Source organism: Channa argus, chromosome 12, assembly GCF_033026475.1.
Source record: "Channa argus isolate prfri chromosome 12, Channa argus male v1.0, whole genome shotgun sequence".
In the NCBI taxonomy this organism is placed as follows: Eukaryota; Metazoa; Chordata; class Actinopteri; order Anabantiformes; family Channidae; genus Channa; species Channa argus.
Genome location: NC_090208.1, coordinates 2,322,897 through 2,348,522, shown reverse-complemented (window position 1 = coordinate 2,348,522; position 25,626 = coordinate 2,322,897). Strand labels below are relative to the sequence as shown.

The 25,626-nt window shown below is 40.7% G+C and overlaps 2 protein-coding genes across 3 annotated transcripts in view; both read left to right on the top strand.

Moving 5' to 3' along the window:
* Positions 1-25,626, top strand: part of LOC137136989 (muscle M-line assembly protein unc-89-like) — a 296,309-nt gene that overhangs the window by 184,621 nt on the left and 86,062 nt on the right. The gene's annotated exons all lie outside the window — the stretch shown is intronic.
* Positions 16,835-25,619, top strand: LOC137137033 (V-set domain-containing T-cell activation inhibitor 1-like). Its single transcript, XM_067522896.1, has 3 exons — positions 16,835-17,439; positions 21,416-21,751; positions 23,487-25,619. The coding sequence occupies exons 1-3, from the start codon at positions 17,022-17,024 to the stop codon at positions 23,576-23,578; spliced, it is 846 nt and encodes a 281-aa protein (XP_067378997.1). The 5' UTR covers positions 16,835-17,021; the 3' UTR covers positions 23,579-25,619.

The following is a 25,626-nucleotide window of genomic DNA, read 5'->3' as shown; positions in this document are numbered from 1 at the left end:
ACTCTGACCATGAGAGGGAGCAGAGTCATAATAATGCACGATGCCGCTTACAAACAGCGGTGGATCGATAGTTTCAGTTTTCTACCAATGCGTTTATCCAAAACGCCTGAATCACTAGGGTTTAGCGATAAACTAGCAAAAGGTAACTTCCCTCATAAATTTAACACCAGGGAAAACGAACACTATGTGGGTCCATATCCAGATGCGAGTTTTTATGGTTATGATAGGATGAATGAGAGTGAAAAGAAAAGCTTCATGGAGTGTTACGGTTCTGTCAGTGATGGGGTGTTTGATTTTCAAAAAGAGCTGAGACTTTATGGTGTGAATGACGTGGAAGTGTTGCGTCAGGCATGTCTGATATATCGCAACACTTTTATCAAGTGTACAGAACTGGATCCATTTAACTTCACCACACTGGCATCCAGTTGCATGGGAGTGTTCAAGACACACTTTCTCCCCAAAGACACAGTAGCTCTGACATATGACGGTGCCTACACAAATCAACATAAAACATATTCGAGTGTCTCCATACAGTGGTTGGAGTATGTTGCGCATGTGAAACAAATAGAAATCAGACACGCTCTAAATCACGGCGAACAGAAGTTTGGGTGTTATTATGTAGATGGTTACCACGCACACTCAAACACGTGTTATGAGTTTGCAGGATGCCTGTTTCATGGTTGTACAAAGTGTACAAATCACGCAGAGTTGAACCCTCTCAGTAAGATCCCAAACAGCGTGCTCTACCATCAATTTAATGAGAAGCTTATGGTCTTGAGGAGACGGCACTGTGTGCATGTTGTTGTGATGTGGGAATGTGAAAGGGAGATGCTTAAAAAACGAGACTCCAGAGTGCAAGAATTTATGGCGGGATACAAAATGCCCGAACGTCTCGACCCACGACAAGCATTGTTTGGCGGGTGCACAAACGCCATGAAGCTTTATCACAAAGCTGAAGAGGGTGAGAAAATCAGGTACTACGACTTTACAAGTCTGTACCCGACTGTGCAATCGCAAAAGCCGTACCCGGTAGGACACCCTCAGGTTATCAGGGATTTTGATTCAATCGATAATTATTTTGGATTTGTGAAATGTACTGTTCTCCCACCACGAGGCTTATATCACCCGGTCCTTCCCTACAGAGCCCACAAGAAGCTGATGTTTGTAGGACATGCGCAGAAGCCTTGAATCAGACTAGCAGGTGTTGTCATGGAGACAGTGAGAGACAGTTGTCAGGGGTGTGGGTGTCATTTGAGCTTCAGAAGGCTGTTGAAAAAGGTTACGTAGTGATAAGTATTGATGAGGTTTCACAGGTTCCACAGCAGACAGACACCCTGTTTAGGGAATATGTCAAGACTTTTCTGAAGTGTAAACAAGAGGCATCGGGCTACCCGGGGCATGTGAATGACGACACGGCGAGACAAAAATACATTGATGACTATTATGAAAAAGAGGGTATAAGACTAGATCCGATGAATATAAAAGTGAGTAAAGCTGTACAAAGCTGTAATAAACTGCTCCTTAACTCCCTCTGGGGTCGGTTTAGCATGAGAAGTGATTTGCCCCATTGTGAATTAATAACTGAGTCCTCTCAATTCACTCAGCTAATGTTCAGCGATCACTATGATGTACGTCAGTTTTTTTTTATTTCAGAAGAAGTGGCATTGGTTCAGTGGCGTCATGCTGAAAAACGAGCTTCCAAAACGAATGATGTCAATGTCTTCATAGGAGCCATGACCACTGCACACGCGAGACTCATGTTATATGATCTTATGGACAAATTGCAGGAGCGGGTGTTGTATTGTGACACTGACAGCGTAGTTTTTTCATCTAAAGACGGTGACTGGATCCCACCACTAGGTCCATACCTGGGCGACCTAACCGATGAGATTAATGATGGTGATGTGTGTGGATTGGCTGAGGAAGACTTTATCACAGAGTTTGTTTCGGGACGTCCTAAGTGTTACGCATATGTCACCAAACGTGGGAAGACGCAGGTGAAATGCAAAGGTGTCACTCTAAATGCTAAAAACGCCTCTATCGTCACACCCCAGTCACTGCAGAGTCTTGTTAGGTCATACGTGGCCAATGGGGTTTCAGATGGTGATCACCTGACCACCGAATCTGAGACTATTGTTCGGAATAAAAAGGCCTTTACTCTAAAAAATTCTACACTATCCCGTCGCGTACAGGTTGTTTACACTAAGTGGACAGTGCTGCCTGATTATTCAACCCTCCCTTATGGCTACTGATCAGCTAGAAACATTCGATCCAAGGCTGGAGCATCCGTTTAGCATGGTCGTGAGCGGCCCTTCAAGTTGTGGAAAGACTTTCTTTGTCAAGAGTGTTATTGAAAATGCTTCACGCCTTATTTCAGAGGATATAGACAATGTTGTGTACGTTTATTCATGCTGGCAACCTCTTTATGACCAGCTGTTGAGAATAAGAGAAATTCATTTTGTAAACGGACTGCCTGTCTCTTTATGTGACGATGTGCTTCTCCCCACACACCAGAAAAATTTACTAATTATAGATGATTTAATGAACAATGCCAGCAACAATGTAGAAGTACAAAATGTTTTCACTAAATATGTTCATCATAGAAATCTTAGCTGTTTGTACCTGGTTCAGAATCTTTTTATTCAGGGTAAATCAAGTAGGACCATCAGTTTAAACACAAACTATTTAGTGTTATTTAAAAACCCACGTGACAAATACCAAATCACATTATTGGCTAGACAGATGTTTCCCGGCAATAGCAAATTTTTCCTGGATGCTTTTAACGATGCTACAAGTCCTGCCTTCGGGTATCTTTTCATAGACTTTAAAGCCAAGACCCCTGATCATCTACGACTCAGAACAGACTTGCTTTCTGATTGTCAAGTCATATACATGTCTAAAAGCCGGAGATCCTGATAATGTCAGCGCGCATGCGTAGAAATCTGGTTCTTTTGGAGGCTTTATATAAAGCACCTCCTAGGGTCAGATTAGCCATTGTGAACAATGCAGGGACTGACTTTATTAATGCTCTGTGTGAAATTGCCGTCAACGTGTTACGGGGGAACATTCCGCTGTCGGACAAACAATACCGCTCAAGAGGAACAAAGCCGGTGTTAGATTAGTGGCAAACAAGAAAGCAGGGATTTCACAAAAGAAAAAAACAATTAATCAGAGTGGAGGCTTCTTACCGGCTCTTTTAGGAGCCGCTATTCCATTCATCGCCAGTCTCATTACGCGTAGCTGAGTGTCTTTTTTTACTCTGAAGTAATGGAGCATGCCCAGAAAATGTATTTGATCCCACAGCACCAGCTGGATGCTTTAAAACAGCATCAGCAGAATCAAAATACGGGTTCTATCAGACAGTCGGTGGAAAATGAGCTAGATAAAGCTATGGCCAATATTTTGAGTCTACCTGACACAGATTTGTATGAAAAGGCCAAAAAGTACTCTAGTGTTTTACAACGGTACTTGTCACTAGTGAAACACGGTGATCGTGAAAAAGGTGTGATCAACTTGACACTATCTGGTGGTGAACCCAGCGACGTTGTACATCCTAAGGTCACGCAAGTCTATGATGCTGGTGCCTACGGCACCTCTGACTTAATGTTGGAGGACATTCTTAAACACATGCCCGTTAAACATGAGAGACATGCACAGCACGTATTAGACACTATGGCTAAAAACTCTGTCTCATGGACTGGTCAGGGGGAGCTTATTGTCGACGGGGAGGTTTTAAAGGGATCGCACATATACGATCTAGTGAAAAGCATTACACAACCTCAGGGTGTGTCTGATGACAAAAGACCTCTGGGTTGGGACAAGTTTTTGCAGGTCATGGCCACACTCAATGTGCCGTTATCGTCTATCCCAAACACTCAGGTTAGACGGCTCATTACAGGGATTAAAATGGGTGATTGTCAAACACCTTCTAAAATGTCCTTGAGTGAGCATAACCCTGCATTAAGTCATACCCCAAGGCGTAAAAGGAAGTCAAATGTATGGATTAATTTTTAATTTCATGTAGATATTATTGATTTATTTGTATTACATTGTGTCTTTTTGTTTAATTTTTCAACATTTTGTTTATTGTGACCAATTTCTAATGTGTTTTGTTATTTTCCCATCTAATAATGTTTATATACAGCTTTTGATATTACTTATTGTATCTAATACATGTTTTTAAAATCTGTGATTATAACAATATGTATAAACACACAATGTATGAATAAAGAGTCTTTATTTACACATTATGTTTTGTATTGTATACTTTATTGTCATTGAGAAATACATTATCAATAAAACCAATACAATTGCAAACGAACATGGATACAGATATAAAACAATCATTCACATGTGAGGTTTTACACACTGAACACAGGTAAAGTCATATTTTTGACAAATACCAGGTCGTATTTTGTTGAGAAATTTATAAACCATAACATCATTACAATTCAGATTTGAGCCATATTTATCCATAAAGTCATAAGACACCCCTCTCTGCATATGATACAGAAAAAACACTGTGTGTTGACCACAAGCCGTCGAATTATTATCCTGCACCTGCTTTGTAGAGTAAAACACCTCTGTACAATTCTGTTTAAGAAATTTGTTAATAACAGGTGGGAATTGAACGTGTGTGGGAGGGTTACCAAAGCTGTCAAAAAAATAACAGCGTCCTTTGTTTGTAAAATAGACTCCTAACCAATGTTCTCCAGGCATATGAGAAGGGTGTGTGTTCACAACCAGCATGGCGGGTAATCTGCTTATTTTCTTATCCTTTAAGTGGTTGCATGGAAAGACGCCTAAGAAATCAGTTTCTTTGCTGGTTATTCTTTTAAGAATACTCGTCAACTCTATAGTATTCATGATGTCTAATAAAAGTCCATCAAAATCTGCCTTCTTGCAGACACTTCCAGAATCGAGTCGTACACAGAATAGGCCAAAATTGTAGCTGTGCGAGGCAGAGGTTGTCTAAAGCGTACTTCCAGTCTGACATTTCCGCTTCTAACCAGAGACACGTGACTGGCGCATCCCTCGTCCGGATCCATATTAAAACAAAAGCGGGTGTATCCTCTAGCAAAATCCTGACGTGATATCGCCAGCGAACGGTCTTTTAGGTGTCTCCCCGTTGTCTGTATCAGCTGGTAGTATTCGCAAACACACTGGCCCCTATTAAATAACGGTTGTAAAGGTTTGGCTGGATACCGCACCCCGTCGGCGTAAAGACTCATAAATTCAACATCGTAATGCTGGAAATTAAAAGGATTGTGAGCATAACTCCCTGTGAAAGCCTCGTTGTCAACAAACGCTATTATGACAAATTTAGGGATTTGACCTTTATAAAGTTTTTCCTGGTTGCACACTCTTGTACCAGCAGGTACTGAAAAGGTTTTTACACACACTCTGTCTATAGCATATTTCCCATTAGTGTGTTGCAGGGCCCTGCTGTGAGCCAGTCTCACACTGGGGGAGACTGCTACTTTCTTGATGAATAAACTCGCGGACACAATGCTGACATTGAACTGAGTGTCTGTAGACGTCATTAGGCAGAATTCGTTTTTTGAACGTATACATTTTATCTTTATATCAGTTCTGTTCAATAATAGTTTCTCTTGAAAGAACAGATCAGCGTGTATCGGTGCTAATAATTCCACGATACGGCTCTCTCGGGTGTAATCAGCCCTCAATGCAAGGCCCTCATTGTCGCCATCTATCGATGAATCGTCCATGTTGTTAGCTGTATCCATGCAAAACAGAGCCGTGCTGAATTGTGTGTGTAGAGTGTCTCTTCCATAGTTTGTAAGCAGTTCCAGAATGGCTCTGTATGGATATGTATTTGATGCCTGAGTAATCAAACGATCTCCTAACGTTACATCCACCTGTGAAAAAAGTGATGCTCCCGGATAATTCACAAATCCCACATTTGCAGCATTTGCAATATTTGACCCGTCAGGGTTGGTGATTTTGACGCGGGTGTACAGGTATGTATTATTTAGGTCTAGATAGTCTTCTCCACTTGATGAAATGTAGAATTCCAGAGGCCCGTGGGGAGTGATCGCGGAGACTGGCGGTATTTCAACATATGTGGCTTTTTCAATACTGGTCTATGTGTAGGGTTTGGCGAAAATCCCCGTCGCTGCTTTCTTCAGATGAGGAGTGGCAAGACTGAATCCCCGTCTTAGTAAAGGCATGGCCATTCTGAAGAGACTCCGGAAAACACCTCCAAGTCCATTACCGTATTGAGCACTACTACCTATAAATCCTGGTAACTCACCACCTGCCTGATTTAGATAATAAGCCGTGTATCGCCCATCCTCGTGTGTATATGGATTATAGGTCATTTTAACCCCTCTGTGTTTCAGAAATATTGTTTTAAAGGTCTAAAATGGAGTTTAACGATTACTTTTCCATATGTAAATGGTATATATTGATTCTGATCGTTTTTTAAAGAAATTTCTATGTCGTCTATGACTGATTTGGAGAGAGATGTGTAGTGCGGCTTATCATAACTCAGAGTGGGCATCCTACGCTCGTCGTCGCATATGTTTATACTTCTTAGGAGTGGGACGTGACTGTCCCCCACCAGCTGGTAATCCGCAATGTCGCTGTAAATAAATATATTATATTCACCACCGTGGATGTCTGCAGGGTAAGGAGCTATATGGATCTTTTTCTTTTCGGCATCTACGGGGATGATAAAAGCTACTCCCGGTTTGAATCCCAATATCTGAGCGAGTTTTCCCTTGAATATGAACGTTAGACCGTTAGCCCCCATGAAGTAGACATGATTTGTAATATTGTTATACTGCATGGACACTCTGGCTGTAGATGGGTTCTCAGTAACACGAGCGTTAAATTCTTTCACTATTTTAGTGACGGTTTCGTAAAATCCCACAGACAGTGTAATGTGGTACACCTCTCTTGTTTCGGTGTTATAGATATTTATAACGGCATCCTTGCGTAAAAAGGTGTTCCAGACCCGAGGAAACTGCACCTCGATAAGCCCCACCTCGTGGGGTTCCTTAAGAACTATGGGTCTAGCGAGTTTTGTTCTGTAATTCCATATTTTATTGTTTGGGTATATATGTGATGATGAGTTGCTCGGGAGTGTGATGTAAAATCCATTTTTATCCATGATGGTTAAACAATGATCTGCTCCTCACAACTGTACGCTATGTAATGCTCAGTTGGACTGGCGTGTCCTGCTGTTAAGCACTTCAATGCAGATCAATTATATCCTTTTCAGGTATTAAAGAGTTAAACATTTCAGGCCATCCTAACCACTTTACCAAAACATAATTTTCACATCCTACTTTTTTTCTCTCCAAAATTTTCTCAATTTTATAAACCTTATTTTTATCGACAATCACACGCTGCAGCTCCTTTTCATAAAATGTCCCCTGCAATATTTCGCCAGTACAGTCTGCTAATCTGTACACCGGTGGCTCTCGAGCTATACATTCATATATTGTGAAATATTCATCGCTGAATGTCTGTTCATATCCTTTCCTAAAAACAGTGCGCTGTTTCGATATCCTCACAGTGTCTCCCACATTGTACTTGAAACAGACAATGCTCCTGGGCTTTGTTTTGTAAAGAGTTTTAAAGACCATAGACTCATTACTCTTATTAACGTCTACAGGAGCCATCTTTATCGATCTGTGGTGAGAGTTATTATATCCGCCAACAAGATCCTGTATGATTTCTTTGTATCGCTGCGAATTAACAGAAGAGAAATAGCGCCACATTCTGGTGTGTAAAGTTCTATTAAACCGCTCTGCAACAATTCAATTCAATTCAACTTTATTTATATAGCGCCAATTTACAACAAAGTCATCTCAAGGCACTTTACAGAATAAAGTCCAGACTACACAAGTATGTAGAAGCAACCCAACAAATCCCCCTGGAGCAAGCCATAGGCAACAGTGGAGAGGAAAAACTCCCTTTAATGGGAGAAACCTCCAGCAGAACCAGGCTCAGGGTGGGCGGCCATCTGCCTTGACCGGTTGGGGTGAGTGGAAAGTGGAGAAAGAAAAGAAAAGAGCAACGAAAAGCAACAACGAAAAGCAACAACAAAACAACAAAAAAGCAACAACAAAACAACAAAAAGCAACAACAAAAAGCAACAACAAAACAACAAGAAAAGCTACAACAAAACAACAAAAAGCAACAACAAAGCATCGTGCAGGTTGTAGGATATAGAATTAATGGTATACAGTAGTGACAAGTAAATGTATAGAGAAAAGCTAGTTCAGGTTGAGTGAGCAGTTTAACAACACATGCTTTGGTCTCATTTTTAGTTGAAAAATGACGAATATTAAAAGACTTTAACATTCTCTGGAAAGTTTTATTATAGAATTCTTTACCAGAATCTGTCATCAGAGTATGAGGAATCCTCCCCTCTCTGAGTATGTCCCGAAATGCATTCGTTACAGAAGCCCCCGATTTATCTTTAAGACACCTCACCCAAGCAAACTTGGAGAAAACATCAATACATGTCAACAGGTACCTCACGTTGTCATTCTGTGTGGCATAGGCACTCATGTCCACCAGGTCAGCTTGAAACTGTTTGTCTATACCACTGACCAGGATTCTGTTTCTTGGAAAATGTCTGGCTGCATTGGCGTGAAGAGTAAACACATCCTGTTTCAGTAAATACTGTTTCACCTCTGAGAGAGATGGCTGTTCCTCTGTGTTTGCTCTCGCTGCATTATACAATTTCTGTATACTGCCTAAACCTCCGGGGTGGGATGGATCATAATATATTTTATCCAGAGTGCTTTCCATGATCGCTTCAGAAAACATAAATGAACTAATAATTCTTTTAACACCTCTTTTATTTCAACGATGACACAAACAATTGCGTTTATCGTTCATACTTCAACAACTGTCACTTAGAGAACAATTTCTTCACGTCATCAACATTATAACTAAAAGATTAATACAATTGTTTTTATATCCTATACTATAACACACACACACAATAATATCTCTTTTATTTATTTATTTATTTTATTTATTTTCAACGACGCCAGAGATCGTAGGCCTCTCGGATGATTCGTTCATGTTTGGGGGGAGTTCTTCTTCTTCCACGCACCCACGTCTGAATGCTAAATAGACCTCCTGTTGATCATCCGGTTGGTCGTCAGTATATACATTATACACGGGTGAAGGATCTGTTAGCGTAGGGGTGATGGGTACCACAGCGTCATCCATAAAACCACTTCGGGCTGTCTCCTCTTCATAATACAGCCTCTCTATAAAAAAATATAACATTTTGGTCAATACACACACACACACACACACACATTACATACATTAAAGTATAAACAAGTCAATAATTACCATTTAATTTTCAGTAGTAGTCAACGTGCCTGATGATTCGGGGCATAGACAGACAACTGAGGGTAGGCAGCCCATGCTGCGCAGTGCTCGGATTAGTAGTGAGAAAAAGACGTTTTCTAACAGCTTCATAATACGTGTAGACCGTGTCTTTCTGTATCGCGTTATCAATATAACCAAACAGTTGTTGCAGGGTTCGCCAGTCGCTCCACTGTATAAAAAACACAGTTTCAAACCATGTGTCACATTCCTCCAATGAAATGGGGTATGGGCGTTCCAGCCAATCTGAACGGCCTCTGGCGGCTATCATACCATCCACATCCTCACATATACGAAAAAATATAAATCCTTCACGTGGTTTGTTAAAACGATCGGTCTCAATTCTGTACATCACAGGCATTGTGGCACTGAGCCATTGCACTACATACATCGACTCTGGGAAGCCGGGTTGATTCAGGTCGGTGCACACTGATGTACGGAAGAGTCTCCAGTCTTTTACCGAAAAACGCATGATGAACAATCATCTCCATCAATACAGTTAGCAACACTTAGCTCAATATCTCCCAAATTGTATTTAACATTGTAAACATACCCCTGATTTCCCCGATGTTCTAGATTTAACTCCACGGGAGTTGTACGCTTCTCAACGCGTCTCTTTTTACGCGGCGCACAGCATCTAAAACAGGTTCGATAGTAGACAGATCTCCGTGAGACATACCTGTAGGTCCGTATGCAATTTTTTGATCTTGTGTGGAGAAAAATATTAGCGGCAACAATTGCTAGGTCGATAATAATGAGGATACTTCTTAAACTATATACAAGTTTTAAAAGAGGTGTTTCCCTTTAACATGTGACGTTGAAAACAGTTGATTGGACCCAAAGATTTTATTGTAACTGACAGATGTCATTTTACTATGAACCAGCACGCGAACAACCCTAGTGGTGGTACATGCACCTTCATGTGATTAGGAAGGAGGAGGAGGGGTTATGGGGTTACTAACGGTCAATAGGCCTCATGCACACTCATGCACTACACGCACGATACATGCACACTCATGCATACGCACGTGCACGCGCTTTGGTATCGGTCTTATACTACTCAGGACGTCTTTTCCCATGAAATCAAAAGAGAAACTAACCTGATCAACCAACACTTGGATCTGTGTTTATTTTATCAATAAGTTGTTTTTCAAGCTTTGAGGCAATAAAAATAAAAGCATGATTGTTAAAAAGTTCTATATCTAAACCCCTTTGTTACCTGTAGTTACACAGTCAGTACAACAAATGACGGCTTCTAATAAATGTAGTAATAAAAAAAACACATTATTGATTACAAAATAAAAAACTAGTTATATGTATTTATTAGCTATTGTACAAGTATAAAGTAACTAAAACTCAAACCAACTTAAAAACACGTCCAAATGGGTGAAGCTGGTAGATCATTAACAGGTCCAAGGTCAAAAGTACAGGATGTACAAATGAGAATGAAAGCACTCACTGATCCATGTGTTTGTTGGATGAAATCCTCCTGAATGTGTCAGACTGTCCTCAGTTGTCTTCTTCAGGATTCTGTCCCTGTAGCTTCTTCATCTTCTCACAGCTTGTGTTCCCAGCAGTAACAATGATCCTTTGCTGTGGTCTTTTTGCTGACAGCAGCATCAGATGTGGATGGAAATGTTGGGCTTCATTCAGACAAATGTTGAGTTTCCAGGCTGCTCACACTGCAGAGGACACATTCACTTTGTCCCAGTCCTTCAACACCTGTCCAACCACAACACCTTCACATCACTTCTTACAAGATTGAAACAAACCAAATCAAAGCTTTGATTTCTTCTCCTCACTGAGAGAAACACATGAAATGTCTCCACGTCTCCATCAGTCCTGTCTTTTCTCTGAGTATTAGTCCTCCTGCTGAAGACGTGATGGACAGATGGAAGGAAAAGATGTGAGGATAGAGGAGTTCAGCAGAAGTGAAAAATGATATGAAGTTAATACACAGAAATTGGATAATATATTGACTTTATGTTAGAAAGTTGGTAAATAGATTTTTTTGGTGTCAAACCAAAACCTGTGTATCATCTAAAATAAGATCACAAAGATACTTCTCTGAGTTACACATATACAAAAATTAGAACATTCTCTATTTAATTGATAAAGAAGAATTAATTTTCTTCTCTCCCAGGTTTTCTGTAAATATCTGTCTAATTTAAATGTTTTACATGTAAAAAAGTCTTTGTGCATCATTCATATTCAAAAATCTATTTGAGTTTTTAAATTGTGTAGTTGCTAATATAAAGGGCAAAATAATAAAGACAAATAATTTAAAAAATTGAAAATAGATAAAGACAATGATGAATAAAACATGAGAAAATTTACAAAAGAGAATAAAAGAAAGTAACAGATAAAATAAACGACATGTTAATAAATGCAATAAATGAATATTGCACATACAATACTTGAATCAAAATCCAGGCTAAATGCTCCTTCACCAAAAACTCTTTGTCCTTCACATTGGAACAACTCAAAGATTCGAGTCAGAGGATCTGAGAGCACAGACTGGTTCATATACTGGAAGTATGTCAGACAAGTCGGCTGCTGTAAGACCATGAAGAGCTTTAACAACAAGGAGGAGAATTTTAAAATCAGTACAGAAGCTGACAGGCAGCCAGTGTAAGGACTTTAAAACAGGTGTAATGTGTTCTCTCCTTCTGGTTCCTGTCAGGAATCAACTGTAACTGGTTTATGAGATATTTAACTAGTTTCTCTAAACGTTTTCTTCAAAATGGGACATTGGAAATAGGTCTGTAGCTACTGGGTGTGGATGGATCTGAGCTGCTTTTTTAAAAACAGCTTGAACATGTGCACTTTTAAGAGCTGCAGGGAAAAGTTGGTAACAATAGTTAAAACCTCATCAGACATTTTTAAAAAGGAGGTGGGAATTGGGTGAAGAGCACAGGTGGAAGACTTCAGTTTAGATCAAACCTTCCTGAGTGTTTCAGCATCAACCAGAACAAAACTGTCCAGTGTGTCTTCACATTGTCCACATGTCTCTGTAATGGGACTGTGTGCTGGGCTGATGTCAGACCTGATGGTGGCTGTTTTCTTTTGGAATTCGTCTGCAAAGTCCTCAGATTTAAGACCATCTGTGGTTCATATGGTTCATGATTGGGTTTAAAATGTTGTTTTTTAAAAAGCAAAAACACACCAACATAGATATATCATACTTTGACCACTGATCCTCTCAAAGCTCCACCTGCTGATTCAGCAGGAAACATAACATTCACATTTTCATCAATATAAAAACCTAAATATTGATATGAATCTGCAAACTTCAGGTTATGTGATCCAACCTTAAACTGATAAATGTTATAGATGAAGAGGAAGTCGTGAAGTGAATTATTTCAGTTTATTTTTCCCAATAAACAAACTTCATTTTTACAACATTCATCAACATGTGAACATAGATGTTGTCTCGGTTTCAGGTTGAGGAATATTGAAGGTTCACAAAGCAACAATCTCATTTCTAGTTTCTCTGGTTCAGTAAAAATGTTCTGGACATACAGCAGTTACATTTTAGTCCATCAGAATCTGTCACATCCCACTGAGCCCTGTGTCAACTCACTGATACTTTAAAAAATACTTTGATATGTTTTCACCACCTACAATGAACAAACATACACATTCATGTGTTAATGTGAAATACAAAGTGTGATATGTTATTTAAAAATCCCACTGAAAACCTCTAACCAGTGAGAACCAGGATCCTGAGTTGGTTCTGGTGTTTGTCAGTGTTGTTGGTGTTAAACTGTGGTGATGTGGTTTCAAAGCAGCCTGATCAGCTGCAGCGTCCAATCACAAACAGGACCAGGTTGGTTTCTGACTCACCTGAGGACGGACGAGTAATGAGACATGAAATAAGGTGTTGAGATGGACCCTCTCTGTCTGTGTGTCTTCACAGTTTCCCAGCATGTCTCAGCTGTGGACATGTATGAAGGGGACCAGTTTGTCCTGCTGCACTGTCAGTTTCCCACTATTGATTTGGACAATCCCACAGTGATGTGGAGCCGCTCTGATCTCAGTCCTTCAACCGTCCACCAGCGTCAGCAGGAAGGTGATGAACTTAAAAACCAGAACCAGCTTTACAGCGGCCGAACATCGATGATGCCTGATGCTCTGGAAACTGGAGACCTCAGTCTGAATCTGAGAGAACTGCAACTGTCTGACAGTGGAACCTACACCTGCTCCGTCAGAGATGGATTTGGACGACAACGAAGAGTGACAGACGTACAGCTGCAGGTCAAAGGTCAGTGACAGGTCAGAGCTCAGAGGTCAATGCTTACATACAGGTCAGAGCTCAGAGGTCATGTTGTTCTTCATGTTCTCCACAGAACGATTTCCATCCTGGGCCAAAGTTCTCCTGGTTCTCCTGGTTCTTCTGATTGTTGCTGGGGGCCTTTTAGTACATTTCCTTCACTATTTCATGTCAGGTATGTCTCTACTACTACATTACCCATAATGCTGATGGTTCACATCTTTACTCTTGTTGCTGCTTGACTGTTGAGACAGACTGAGAGTGAGGAACAAATCAGAACCAAACTGAGAATCAGTCACAATAAGTAGTTCCTGAGTGTCTTCATGGGACAGTGAGGTCCTGTTACCATCAGAGCTGCTGCTGCTGTCTGTCCACATGATGCTGTGCTTTGTTGTCCTCTCAGGCTACCAGGTGGAGGTGGATTCAGGGGTGGAGTCTGTCCAGCTGCCCTGTAAAACCACAGTTCGTCTGCCTGTAGACGCCAAAGTGCAGTGGAAGAACAGTAAAGACTGGATGATACATGTGTATCAGAACGGCTCTGACCAGCCTGAAGAACAGGATGAAGAATACAAAGGTCGAACAGAGATGAAGAGAAACCTGCTGAAAACTGGAGACCTCAGTCTGACCCTGAAATACCCCACAGAAGAAGAAAGAGGAGCCTGCAGCTGCACCGTCTACAGCAGGGAGGGAAACATCCTGATGAAGAAAGTAGTGATGCTCCAGGTCAAAGGGCAGTTTAAATGTTTACGACAAGCTGTTTTCAGTCTTGCACTGTTTCTGCAGGTCCTTAAAATGTCTTAAATTCTGGTTGGACAGATCTGACTTATTTTAGTCACATCACCTCAAGAAATCCAGTTCACACATGTAGAACAGGAAGCACAAACCATGAGACCTGAGACCTCCAGCAGATTGTAGGAGCACTCGTTTTTGTACCAGTTCATCCTGCCTCAGAACCACGTTTTCTGTTAACACGAGCTACTAATTCACTGCCCACTTGTGCTACGAGGACTTTAAAACAAACGTAGACTTCATGGTCAAACTAACAGGCTGGAAACACTGCAGGGTCTGGTGTCATGGAGCACAGAGCCAATCAGAGTGAACTGGAAAGATCCAAAACTGAGACCAAATAGTTTGTTGTGAGTCTTTAAGTGAGTCTAAAGTGAGCTAACATGATGTCATTTGAACAGTTCAGCTCATCTTCTTGTTAGTAACTTCACAGCTAGTTATCGTCACCATATCAACTAGTTAAACTAGAGCTACAGTAACTAACACTGTGCACCTTTGACTTTTGTTACTAGTTTCATCTTTCAGAGAAAGAAAAGACAAAGTCAGGATGCTACAGAAACATGGAGAAAGTAAAGACAGTCAACAGAAAATGTTCAGCTCCAACTTAGTGATGGTTTTTAAAGTTGGAATCAAATGAGTTTAATGTCAAAGATTGAAAGCTGCTGTATAATAACTGACAGACAGAATGAAACAGGAACAAACACTAACAGCTGTTCATTTCATCAGTTTGTCATCACAACAGTAAAATGATCAGGTAGTTTTAGTTGTGAGCAGCTGAGAAACAACAAGAATTATTAGGTGTCAGCTGTAGTAGCAGCAGCTCTGGTCAAATGAATCACTTATGGAACCTTTGATCAACTTGGTTAAATGTAACTGGTCTTATTTGTCTGTCTCTAAAATGACTAAAGAAACCAAAGACTGATGAGGTGTGTGAGTCCTGCCGTCACACTGGGCCGTGAGACCTCTAGATTAGTGGGACTCATCAGATTGATATGAATGAATCACTGAAATATAAATTAGAATGAATATTATTTGAACTCTGCCTGTTTATATCACAGTGTCACTGATGTGGGGTTGAGGGGGCTGCAGCTCCTGTGACTGTCAGAGACCATTTCACTCTTAGAAAACACAGCTGCTCACTCATGTTACTGCAATAAAAAAATCCAGGTGGGGCCCAAAAAGCCTTTTCTTCATTGACTCTGATGATAAAAGAGATGTCTGTGAATGACTTTCCAACAAGCAGCAGGTTGATCAAACTGCTTTACAGTAAAAATAATCAGAGATTTAAAATGTAAAAAATGCAGAAATGTCATTAAACATAATCTACAGAACTGCAGATAAATGCTTGAAGTATTAAAAGGAAATAAAAATCTAACAACCAATTGAAAACTATTACATGAATAAAATAATTGAGCTGCTCAGTCTAAATAAAACGTACCATTAAAATACTGTAAGAGAAAAGACACAAACCAATTAATAAATAAAAAGACATAAGTAGATGAATAAATGAATAAATATGGCGTCTTACTGCTGTGTTTTGAGTTCTGATTTAAAAGACATTAAATCTGGAGTCACACACAGTTATAATGGAAGATTGTTCCAGAGAGTAGCTGCTACTACACAGGAAGCACAGTCCCCCCATCTCTTTATCTGGTGTGAGGGACCTGCCAGCAGGCTCTGCTCCTGTGAGCGCAATGATCTAGATTTTCTATGTGGCTTTAGGAGGTCGGATTAATAAGGTGGAGCGAGACCTTTCAGTGCCTTAAAAACCAAAGTTAAAATCTTCAAATCGATCCTGTGGGAGATAGATTTGAATATCATCTGCATAACAGTGGAAGATGAAGCTGTGTTTTTCCAGAATAGAGCCCAATGGGAGAAGGTATAGTGAGAATAGCATTAGAATAGATAATTAATTTAAAAACATCTGTATCAAAGCGAAGTTTTCTCCCAAATCTCAGCTGATTTCTGTCTCACACAGCATTTTCTGATCAGACTCCTGTTGTCACACTGTGTATTAGTTTGACCAGGCTTTGGCAGGAACATGATCAGGAAGTTCTCAGTGAATTCAGAAGGCAGCTGCTCTCATATGATTCCTGATCCATGTCCAAAAGAGGACGTGTTGTCAGCTGACAGACAGTGTGGTCCTGCTGCAGCAGCAGCATTTAAAGCCTCTATGGTCTCTGATATTTCAGAGGGATTTAGTTTGAAAGATTTCAGTCGTCTGAGATCCTACAAAGATCAGGCTGATTTAGAAATTATTAGAGTGATCAGATTGATCCAGATTCTCCTAGAAATGTCTGAAAGCTTTGTTTCATTTCATATCTATCAATCTGCTCCCAGATCCTCCATCAAATCTGATTCTGTCAACATTTAGTTTGAAACTTTCACTGATAGGAAACAAACATGTGTTTGACTTCATATCATTTACTGAGTGTTAGTGAAGTCAGATGATGGGACAGTGATTCTCTGTCAGAGACAGGAAATAAAGGTTTAACAACCAAACTGAGGGACTGAAGAGAAAGACAACACTGTCTCTGTTACATGGAGACATTGAGACATTTCAGACTGGAACCAATCAAACATGTTTTCACTTCATCCACTCAAAGAAAATGTGTCAGAGCTGCTGCTGCTGTCTGTCCACATGATGTTGAGCTTTGTTGTCCTCTCAGTCCCACAAGTGGAGGTGGATTCAGGGGTGGAGTCTGTCCAGCTGCCCTGTAAAACCACAGTTCACCTGCCTGAAGACGTCAGAGTGGAGTGGAGTGTAAGTTTATATGACAATAAAGTCCATGTGTATGAGAACGGCTCTGATCAGCCTGAAGAACAGGACGAGTTTTACATAGGTCGAACAGAGATGAAGAGAAACCTGCTGAAAACTGGAGACCTCAGTCTGACCCTGAAATACCCCAGAGACATAGACAGAGACACCTTCACCTGCACCGTCTACAGCAGGGAGGGAAACATCCTGATGAAGAAAGATGTGAAGCTCCAGGTCAAAGGTCAGTTTAAAGTCTTTATGCTAAGCTAACTGTTGTTAATCTTTATACTAAGAGAAACTGCAGTATTACTGTTAGTATGTTTCTATGAATGTATTTCACTTTATTTCATGTTCTCTAATCTCAAATCAAGACACTTGTCTCTGCTCAGTCTGAATGTCTCTGCTCTGCTGTCAGATTGGTCAATGAGTCTGTGTCCCAGAAAGCGTCCACAGCACCTGTCCACATTAAGATGGAGCAGACTTCTACTACTAACAAATCTATTCAAACCAGTTCCACACTGGAGCTTGAACTGCAACAATACAGGAAATAAAAACAGCTGCACATCAACATCTATTTCTGTTCTTTCCTGGATCAGAAACACATTTCATATCACAGTCCACAACAAACTAAGTCCAGTCACCAAATGATGATCAATGATCAGATAACTGACCATGGATGGATTCTGAGACAATGGACAAGGTCCTCGAGTCTTTCTTCATATAGGAGTCAGACCCACACTGTATGTGGACAAAGACTCTTTGTGCTTGCTCTCTTGTCATTTGGTTTTAGTCAGACTCCTTATGTCCTTTGTGGCTGTTTGATGTCTATTTTTACACCTTTAGCATCTTTTTGTGCTCGTTGAATAGACTTGATTGATATTAACACGTCATCCAGAGGCTCAGGTCCAGATCTGCTTTTGAAGCTCTGAGCCTGAGTGGCCCAGTCAGTAATCTGTCCATGTCTAGAAGGACTAATTAGTAAGTAAGTAAAATGTATTTGTACAGCACCTTTCACAGAGAAGAGCTCACAAAGTGCTTCACATGAAAACAATAAATCCATAGGACATAAAATAAGAACAGACAAAAATAGAACACATCAAATATTGAGAACAAAGACAAATGTACAACATCAGTCAAAGTAGCTGATTATCGTTCAATTTATGGTCAGAGTTGGGAAAAGCCTGTTTATACAAGTATGTTGTGAGAAGTTTATTAAAAATATCTACTGAAGCAGCAGATCTTAACTGTTGTGGAAGAACATTCCACAATCTTGGTGCAACTAAAGCCTGGTGCCCCTTGGTTTTAAGGCTGGTGTGAGGCCCAACCAACAGATTCTGGTTGGCAGAGCTGAGATCTCTGCAAGGAGCATGAAGCAAGTCACAGGTACTCAGGTGTCTGACCGTGAAGGGTCTATATGTAACAACCAGAACTTTAAAGTTATTTCTAAAACTGACAGGAGCCAATGTGAGGAAGCAAAAATGGGGGTGATGTGAGAATGTTTATGTGATTTTGTCAGCAGTGTTCTGCACCAGCTGGAGAGTCTATTGATGTTTTACTGAGAAATGTGAAAAGAGAATTACAATAATCAAGACGTGATGATACAAGACATTTTTTTAAAAAAAGTGTGGGTAAAACATCAAGTGGGCTGGAAGAGATCTTCAGTCTGCTCATCAATTTAGTTAGTTAGTTCAAGGAAATGAGTTCAAAACAATCTAATATTGGCTGCTGTTTAGAACCAGTTGGGGAAGTGAGAGATGAGGGGTTATACTTGCCCTAACACTAACAATTCTGTCAATGAAACATGACAGAAAGCTTTGCAATCATCAACTGAAAAAACAGGAATAGATATGTGAGAGGAAACCAGGATGTTAATAGCATAAACAACAATTTTAGGATTCTGCTTATTAGAGACAATAAGATCTGCAAAATAAGGCCCCAGCAGCTTTAACCATGGAGGTGAGTTCGGTTAAAAGATCTTTAGAATAGATGCAAAGGACCTGGAACTTAGTGGATTTCCACAGACGCTCTATCTGTCCACATTTACTTCTGAAACTGGGAAAGTCTCGTTCATCCAAGGATTGGAAATAGCAGTGGAAACAGTGCAGTTTTCAAAGGAGCAATGTCGTCTAGAACAGCAGAACAATTTGAGTTGAAGGATCCAAGTGGGGAATGAACATGACTCTCATCATCACAGGGCCACACAGTAGTTATTAAAAACAGAAGAAAACTTTTCAGCAGAGACCTCATTTAACATAGTGAACATATAACACGTTTACCAGCTACAACCACGATCGGTCACAGTCAGTTTGGAGTCCAAAAGTAAAAACCAGGTTCAGGGTGTTCCCCTTAATGTGTGTAGGGCCACGGACCTGCTGACAGAAGTTAAAGGCTTCAGCAAAGCTTTAAAAATGACCAGCAAAGCTATTAGTGACGTCATTTACAGGCACATTAAAGTCACCAATCAAATGTAATTATAGAGGCTAAAAAGTCACTGAATTCAGAAACAAACTGTCCCTTAGCACCAGAAGAAGGTCAATTCAAACACAATGAAATGGGTTTAAGTTCAAACGCAGTCAAAGTTCCTGAGCTCACCCTACATGAGGAAAAACCGTCCTTGAAAAAGACAAGTCCATCCAGCCCCAGGTTCTAAAGAGGCCAAACAGAAGACCAGGTCCTGTCTGTTTCAGAGAGCAACATTTTGAATCCAGATCAGCTGGAAGACCAAAGATCAGTCTGAGAGTCTGAAAGCATCAATATTTCCTGATCATCTGATGATTTCTTGAATCATCAGGTCAATATCATGGCAGTTATTGGACATGAAGTCCTGCTCTTTGGACTGATCAGTTCTCTACAGTCCACAGAGATCAGACATGAAAACATCACATCCATCACAAATATTGATCCTCCACAACATTTCAGATTCACTGGGGATCAATCAAAAGAGGAAGTGACCAAAGAAGAAGACAGGAGCTCATTTCCAAGTAGCAACACAAACTGATATCAATAAGTTGATTGATGAGCAATCAGAGTGTGACAGTATTGATCAGGAAGAAGCTGAAAGCAGAAAGAAAAGCAGCTTTAATAGTTTGTATCAGTATCTGCTCTCAGTCCATAAAGAGGCTCATTGGCTTTAATCCAGTCAGTTCTTCATGGAGTTTGGTTTGGCAGCAGCTGCATCAGGTTGATGCTGAGTGTTGAATGGGATCAATGTAAAGAGAGAAAGTGGAAGAAGAAGAGCTCCATCAGACTCAGGCTCCATCAGCCACCAGTCCTCATGATAAACCCTCTGAAAACAGGAACTGATCCTTTAACAACAAAGTCCCAGAGTTTGACTTTCTGCTGATCCAACAAATGGACAAGTGAGCTGAGTGAATCCTGCTCCACAAACACTGAGACACTGATGTGATGAAGGTTTCTGTGGATCCATGTTGGACATGTGTTTGAAATGATGTGTGGAACTAAGACTCATTTGTCCCAAAGAAAAGCGACAGACAGCAGGTCAACACTGAGATGAAACATTACTGTTGTAGCGTGTTCAAAATAGATGAGACGGCCTATGACTTTATTCTCAAAACGAGATTTAATTATTTTAGTTCAAGTCTGGTTACAAGTAATCTAAATATGAATAATATGAACAGATGTGAAAACAGAGGCGGAGCTCCGGGTCAGAGTTTTTCTACCTAACAACACAGAGTGTCAGGGCAGAAGTCTGACTGACTGTCTCTCCCTTGACCCAATCTTATATAGACAGTCTGTTTGCTGTTCCTACAGTGTCTCTTTCCAGGTTGTCTTCCTTATTAGGACACTTTACATTAAGGCTGGTTCCTGCTCTTCCATCTGCAAAACAACTCCCATACATTCTTCACCCTATATGTCTAACTCACACACTACTGTGCTCAGTTTGACTATTATTTATACATCATTCTACTCATGTTATATTCTGTGAGCTTCTCTTAGATATAATAACACATGTTACATATGAGACTAAGTTATTAATACAAATAAAACAAAAATATGAAGGCACATTCAAATAATATTTTCCACACTGTGAAGCAGCATCAAGACTCTGATCAAAAGCTGCTTTTAGTTTCTAGATTTCTGTCCCCTGTTACCTTCTGCTCTGATCTGGTTCTGTCCTTCAGCTTTCTCTACAACTGTGTCCTCTAAACTGCTGCTGCTGTCTGTCCAGCTGATGTTGTGCTTTGTTGTCCTCTCAGACTGTCAGGTGGAGGTGGAGGAGGGAGTGGAGTCTGTCCAGCTGCCCTTCAGGACCATTGGTGACCTGCCTGAGGACGCTAAAGTGTGGTGGAAACGTGAGGAACCTAAACCAAAAGTGACAGCCCACTTGTATCAGAACGGCTCTGACCAGCCTAAAAATCAGAACAAATCTTACAAAGACCGAACAGAGAGAAATAAAGACCTGCTGAAAACTGAAGACTTCAGTCTGACCCTGAAAAACCCCACAGTCAGAGACACAGGGACATATGTCTGTGGAGTCTACAACACACAGAAAAAAGTGCTGAGAAAGAAAACAGTAATTCTCAAGGTCAAAGGTCAGATTATTTTTTTATTTGTCTCGTTCTTCTCTGGTTATCTGTTTCTGTCTGTCTCTGGCTGTTAGTCTCTAACCATCTGTCTCTGGCTGTTAGTCTCTGGTTTAGGGCTGAATGAATAATAATTATTAAATCAGCAGAAACAAACCCAGATGTGGACAAACAGCCAAAGTGAAACAGTGAAGTCATTTTGGGTGTTTGGACATATTTAGGTTTTAAATGAGACGATGTTTGGCAGGAACAGGTGTTGTGCTGAAGTGACCACACAAGATAACAGCACAAATCCAGCATTTCAAAAACCAAGTTCATGATTAAAACCCATCTGCTAATGCAGCCTCTAAATGCTGATCCAGGTATCAGCTGACAGAGATCAGTGGCTGAAGTGTGTGAGAGCATCACTTCAAATGAACTTTGATTTCATGGAGTTTAAGGTCAAAGTTCACTGTCTGTGTCCTGGAGAGAGAGAGAGAGAGAGAGAGAGAGAGAGAGAGACAGAGACAGAAACAGAGAGACAGAGAGAGAGAGAGAGAGGGAGAGAGGGAGAGAGAGAGAGAGGGAGAGGGAGAGAGAGACAGAGACAGAAACAGAGAGACAGAGAGAGAGAGAGAGAGGGAGAGAGGGAGAGAGAGAGAGAGGGAGAGAGAGGGAGAGAGAGGGAGACATAGAGAGAGAGTGAGAGAGAGAGAGAGGGAGACAGAGACAGAGACAGAAACAGAGAGACAGAGAGAGAGAGAGAGAGAGAGAGAGGGAGAGAGAGAGAGAGAGGGAGAGAGGGAGAGAGAGAGGGAGAGAGGGAGAGAGAGAGAGAGAGGGAGACATAGAGAGAGAGGGAGACATAGAGAGAGAGTGAGAGAGAGAGTGAGAGAGAGAGAGGGAGAGAGAGAGAGAGACAGAGAGAGAGAGAGAGGGAGAGAGGGAGAGAGAGAGGGAGAGAGAGTGAGAGAGAGAGAGACAGAGAGAGAGGGAGAGAGAGAGAGAGACAGAGAGAGAGAGAGAGGGAGAGCGACATAGAGAGAGAGAGAGGGGGAGGGAGAGAGAGAGGGAGAGAGAGAGAGGTTAGAGAGAGAAGGAGAGAGAGAGAGAGAGAGAGAAAGAGAGAGGGAGAGAGAGAGGGAGAGAGAGAGAGAGAGAGAGAGAGACAGGGGGAGAGAGAGGGGTTAGAGAGAGGAAGAGAGAGAGAGAGAGAGAGACACAGAGAGAGAGAAGGAGAGAGAGAGAGAGAGAGAGAGAGAGAGAGAGAGAGAGAGAAGGAGAGAGAGTTAGGGAAAGAGAGAGAGAGAGAGAGAGACAGAGACAGAAACAGAGAGACAGAGAGAGAGAGAGAGAGGGAGAGAGGGAGAGAGAGAGGGAGAGAGGGAGAGAGAGAGAGAGAGGGAGAGAGAGGGAGAGAGAGGGAGACATAGAGAGAGAGTGAGAGAGACAGTGAGAGAGAGAGAGAGGGAGACCTTGACATGTTGCATGTTGTTGTTGTTGTTACCAGTTTTTTCTACATCGATTAATGTTGTTAGCAGGAAGGAGGACGAGTGAGAGACAGAGACGTTAAATTTATACATTTGTCTTTTGCACAGCCAACATGAAACAGTAGTTTATGGGACATTTTGTCCTCAGGTTTTATCATTTGTGCCTTTTTGCACTGAACATTACAGAAGAAGAGAAACTTTAGAAAAAAAATCACATATTAAATTAGAATATTGCTCTAAAAATTCTTTCTGACTGTCTTCTGTCTCCTCTGCAGAGAGAACTCAGGACAAAGATGAGACAGTGGACATCAGGAACAGAAGCAGCTCCACTGATCCAACTCCTCTGATGAATGATCAATCAGTTTGATCAGTTATGTCACATGTCGACCTTTCAGTGGTGAGGAAGAAGAGGATGAAGAGGAAGTGACAGTGGACAGTCTCAGTCAGAGGAGGAGACATAAGGTCGACTGATTAAAGTCCATCAGTAAATCATTGATCGATCAGAAAAACTCCACCATCTTTGTCTGTAACCAGCTTCTCCTGGAACCAAACACACAGTGACTGAGCACCACCCGTCTGGCTGTGGAGGCCACAGAAACAAACTGCAGCTGCTTCCTCATTTGAAATGCAGACACATGTTGGAGCAGGAACCAGATCTGGAATCTGACAGTGGACAAGAGGAACAAGCTCAGCTACAAAGACTAAAGCAGGATGTTTCTGTGAGGTCAACACTGTCTCCAGAACAGCTGATTTTGTCCAACAACACTGAATCAAACGTCCTGATTCTGTTTCCCTTTGTTAACTGCTGCTGTTCTGGTTCTTTCTGTTCTTCTGGTTCCTTTTAGCAAACACTTGTTTTTCTCCCTTTTCTCTTGAATCTGTTAAATCCAGTTTCCTTCTGTAGTAAAGAGTTGGTTGGTTGGATTGGGACTTTTAGAAGAGGGACATTGTCTCCTGGTGATGTCAATAATCCAGGACTGTGTGTGTCTGGGTCCAGTTCATAGATGAAATCTCTGTCAGGCTTTAGATTTCAGTCCACGACTTACAGGTTGTCTTTTCACCTCTATGCAGGACGTCTTTTCCCATGAAATCACTTGGATCTGTGAATATTTTATTAATAAGTTGTTTTTCAAGCTTTGAGGCAACAAAAATAAAAGCATGATTGTTAAAAAGTTCTATATCTAAACCCCTTTGTTACCTGTAGTTACACAGTCAGTACAACAAATGACGGCTTCTAATAAATGTGGTAATAAAAAAACCACATTATTGATTACAAAATAAAAAACTAATTATATGTATTTATTAACTATTGTACAAGTATAAAGTAACTAAAACTCAAACCAACTTAAAAACTATAATACAGGAAACATTAACATCATAAAACAATATACAGAAAATCTAAGAACAAGACAGAATTTTTAAAACCATGAAAAATAAAATACACATTAAAATAAATCAGTGTCTGAATGAGTTTTGTTCTTTTTCATTTCCATGATGTTTTTCTGTAGTAGAGGACGTCCTTCAAGAAATACTTTAAGGGTCTTAACATACTGCTGAAGGTCATGTCTGCAGTGTATGTGGACACTTGAAGACTCCTCTGATGCAGTGTCCACCTGTGTCCACAAAGAGGACAAAGTCATTAGTTTGTTGAATCTTAAAGAATAAAGTTAGAGGTGCTGAAATAGGTCTTTAAGAAAATAGCTGCAGTTTTCTAAGTTTTTCATTTTTATGTCCAGTTGCAGTTTCATGAAACAATACAAGTCCTGTTTAATAATAATTACAGATATATTGACTAAAAGCTGCAGTCAAGACGACACTTTCCCAACTCTGTGAGACAGTAAAGCTTCTCTATTTAAAGAGCCTGTGAGGTCCCATCTATTAAATCATGTGTCAGCAGATTCTTATTAAAGATCCTCAGTCTTCAGAACTTTGATCTGTGTGTGCTTCTATCTGACAGACACATTTCAAATGATATGCAGGTCATCTTTGTATATGCTTTAACCTCCATATGACTCATATATTAACATCAATGCAGTCATCATATCAGTTTGCTGCTCTGTGTAAATGATCTGACTGATGGGAAATGAAACCACAGACATGCTGAACAACACACAGGGAGAAAAAAAGACATTTTCATTATTGATCTGTCAGATATTTAGACTGTCAGGGCTTCACATCTGTGCAGATGTTACTTTAAGAGTCTTCACCTTCCACTTATCAACACAGTCTGTGTCATTTAATACTTAAAGACTTGGTCAGTGAGCGGAGAAAAAGAAAGTTACAGGAAAATAATGAACATCAGTGCAAAGGTTTGTGTCCCTTCATGAAATGTTCTATAATACTCCTCCAACCTCTGAGCAGTGTTTGTGTTCTGTCACGTGATATTTTAGCCTTAATGGCAGAATTGTTCCAGTA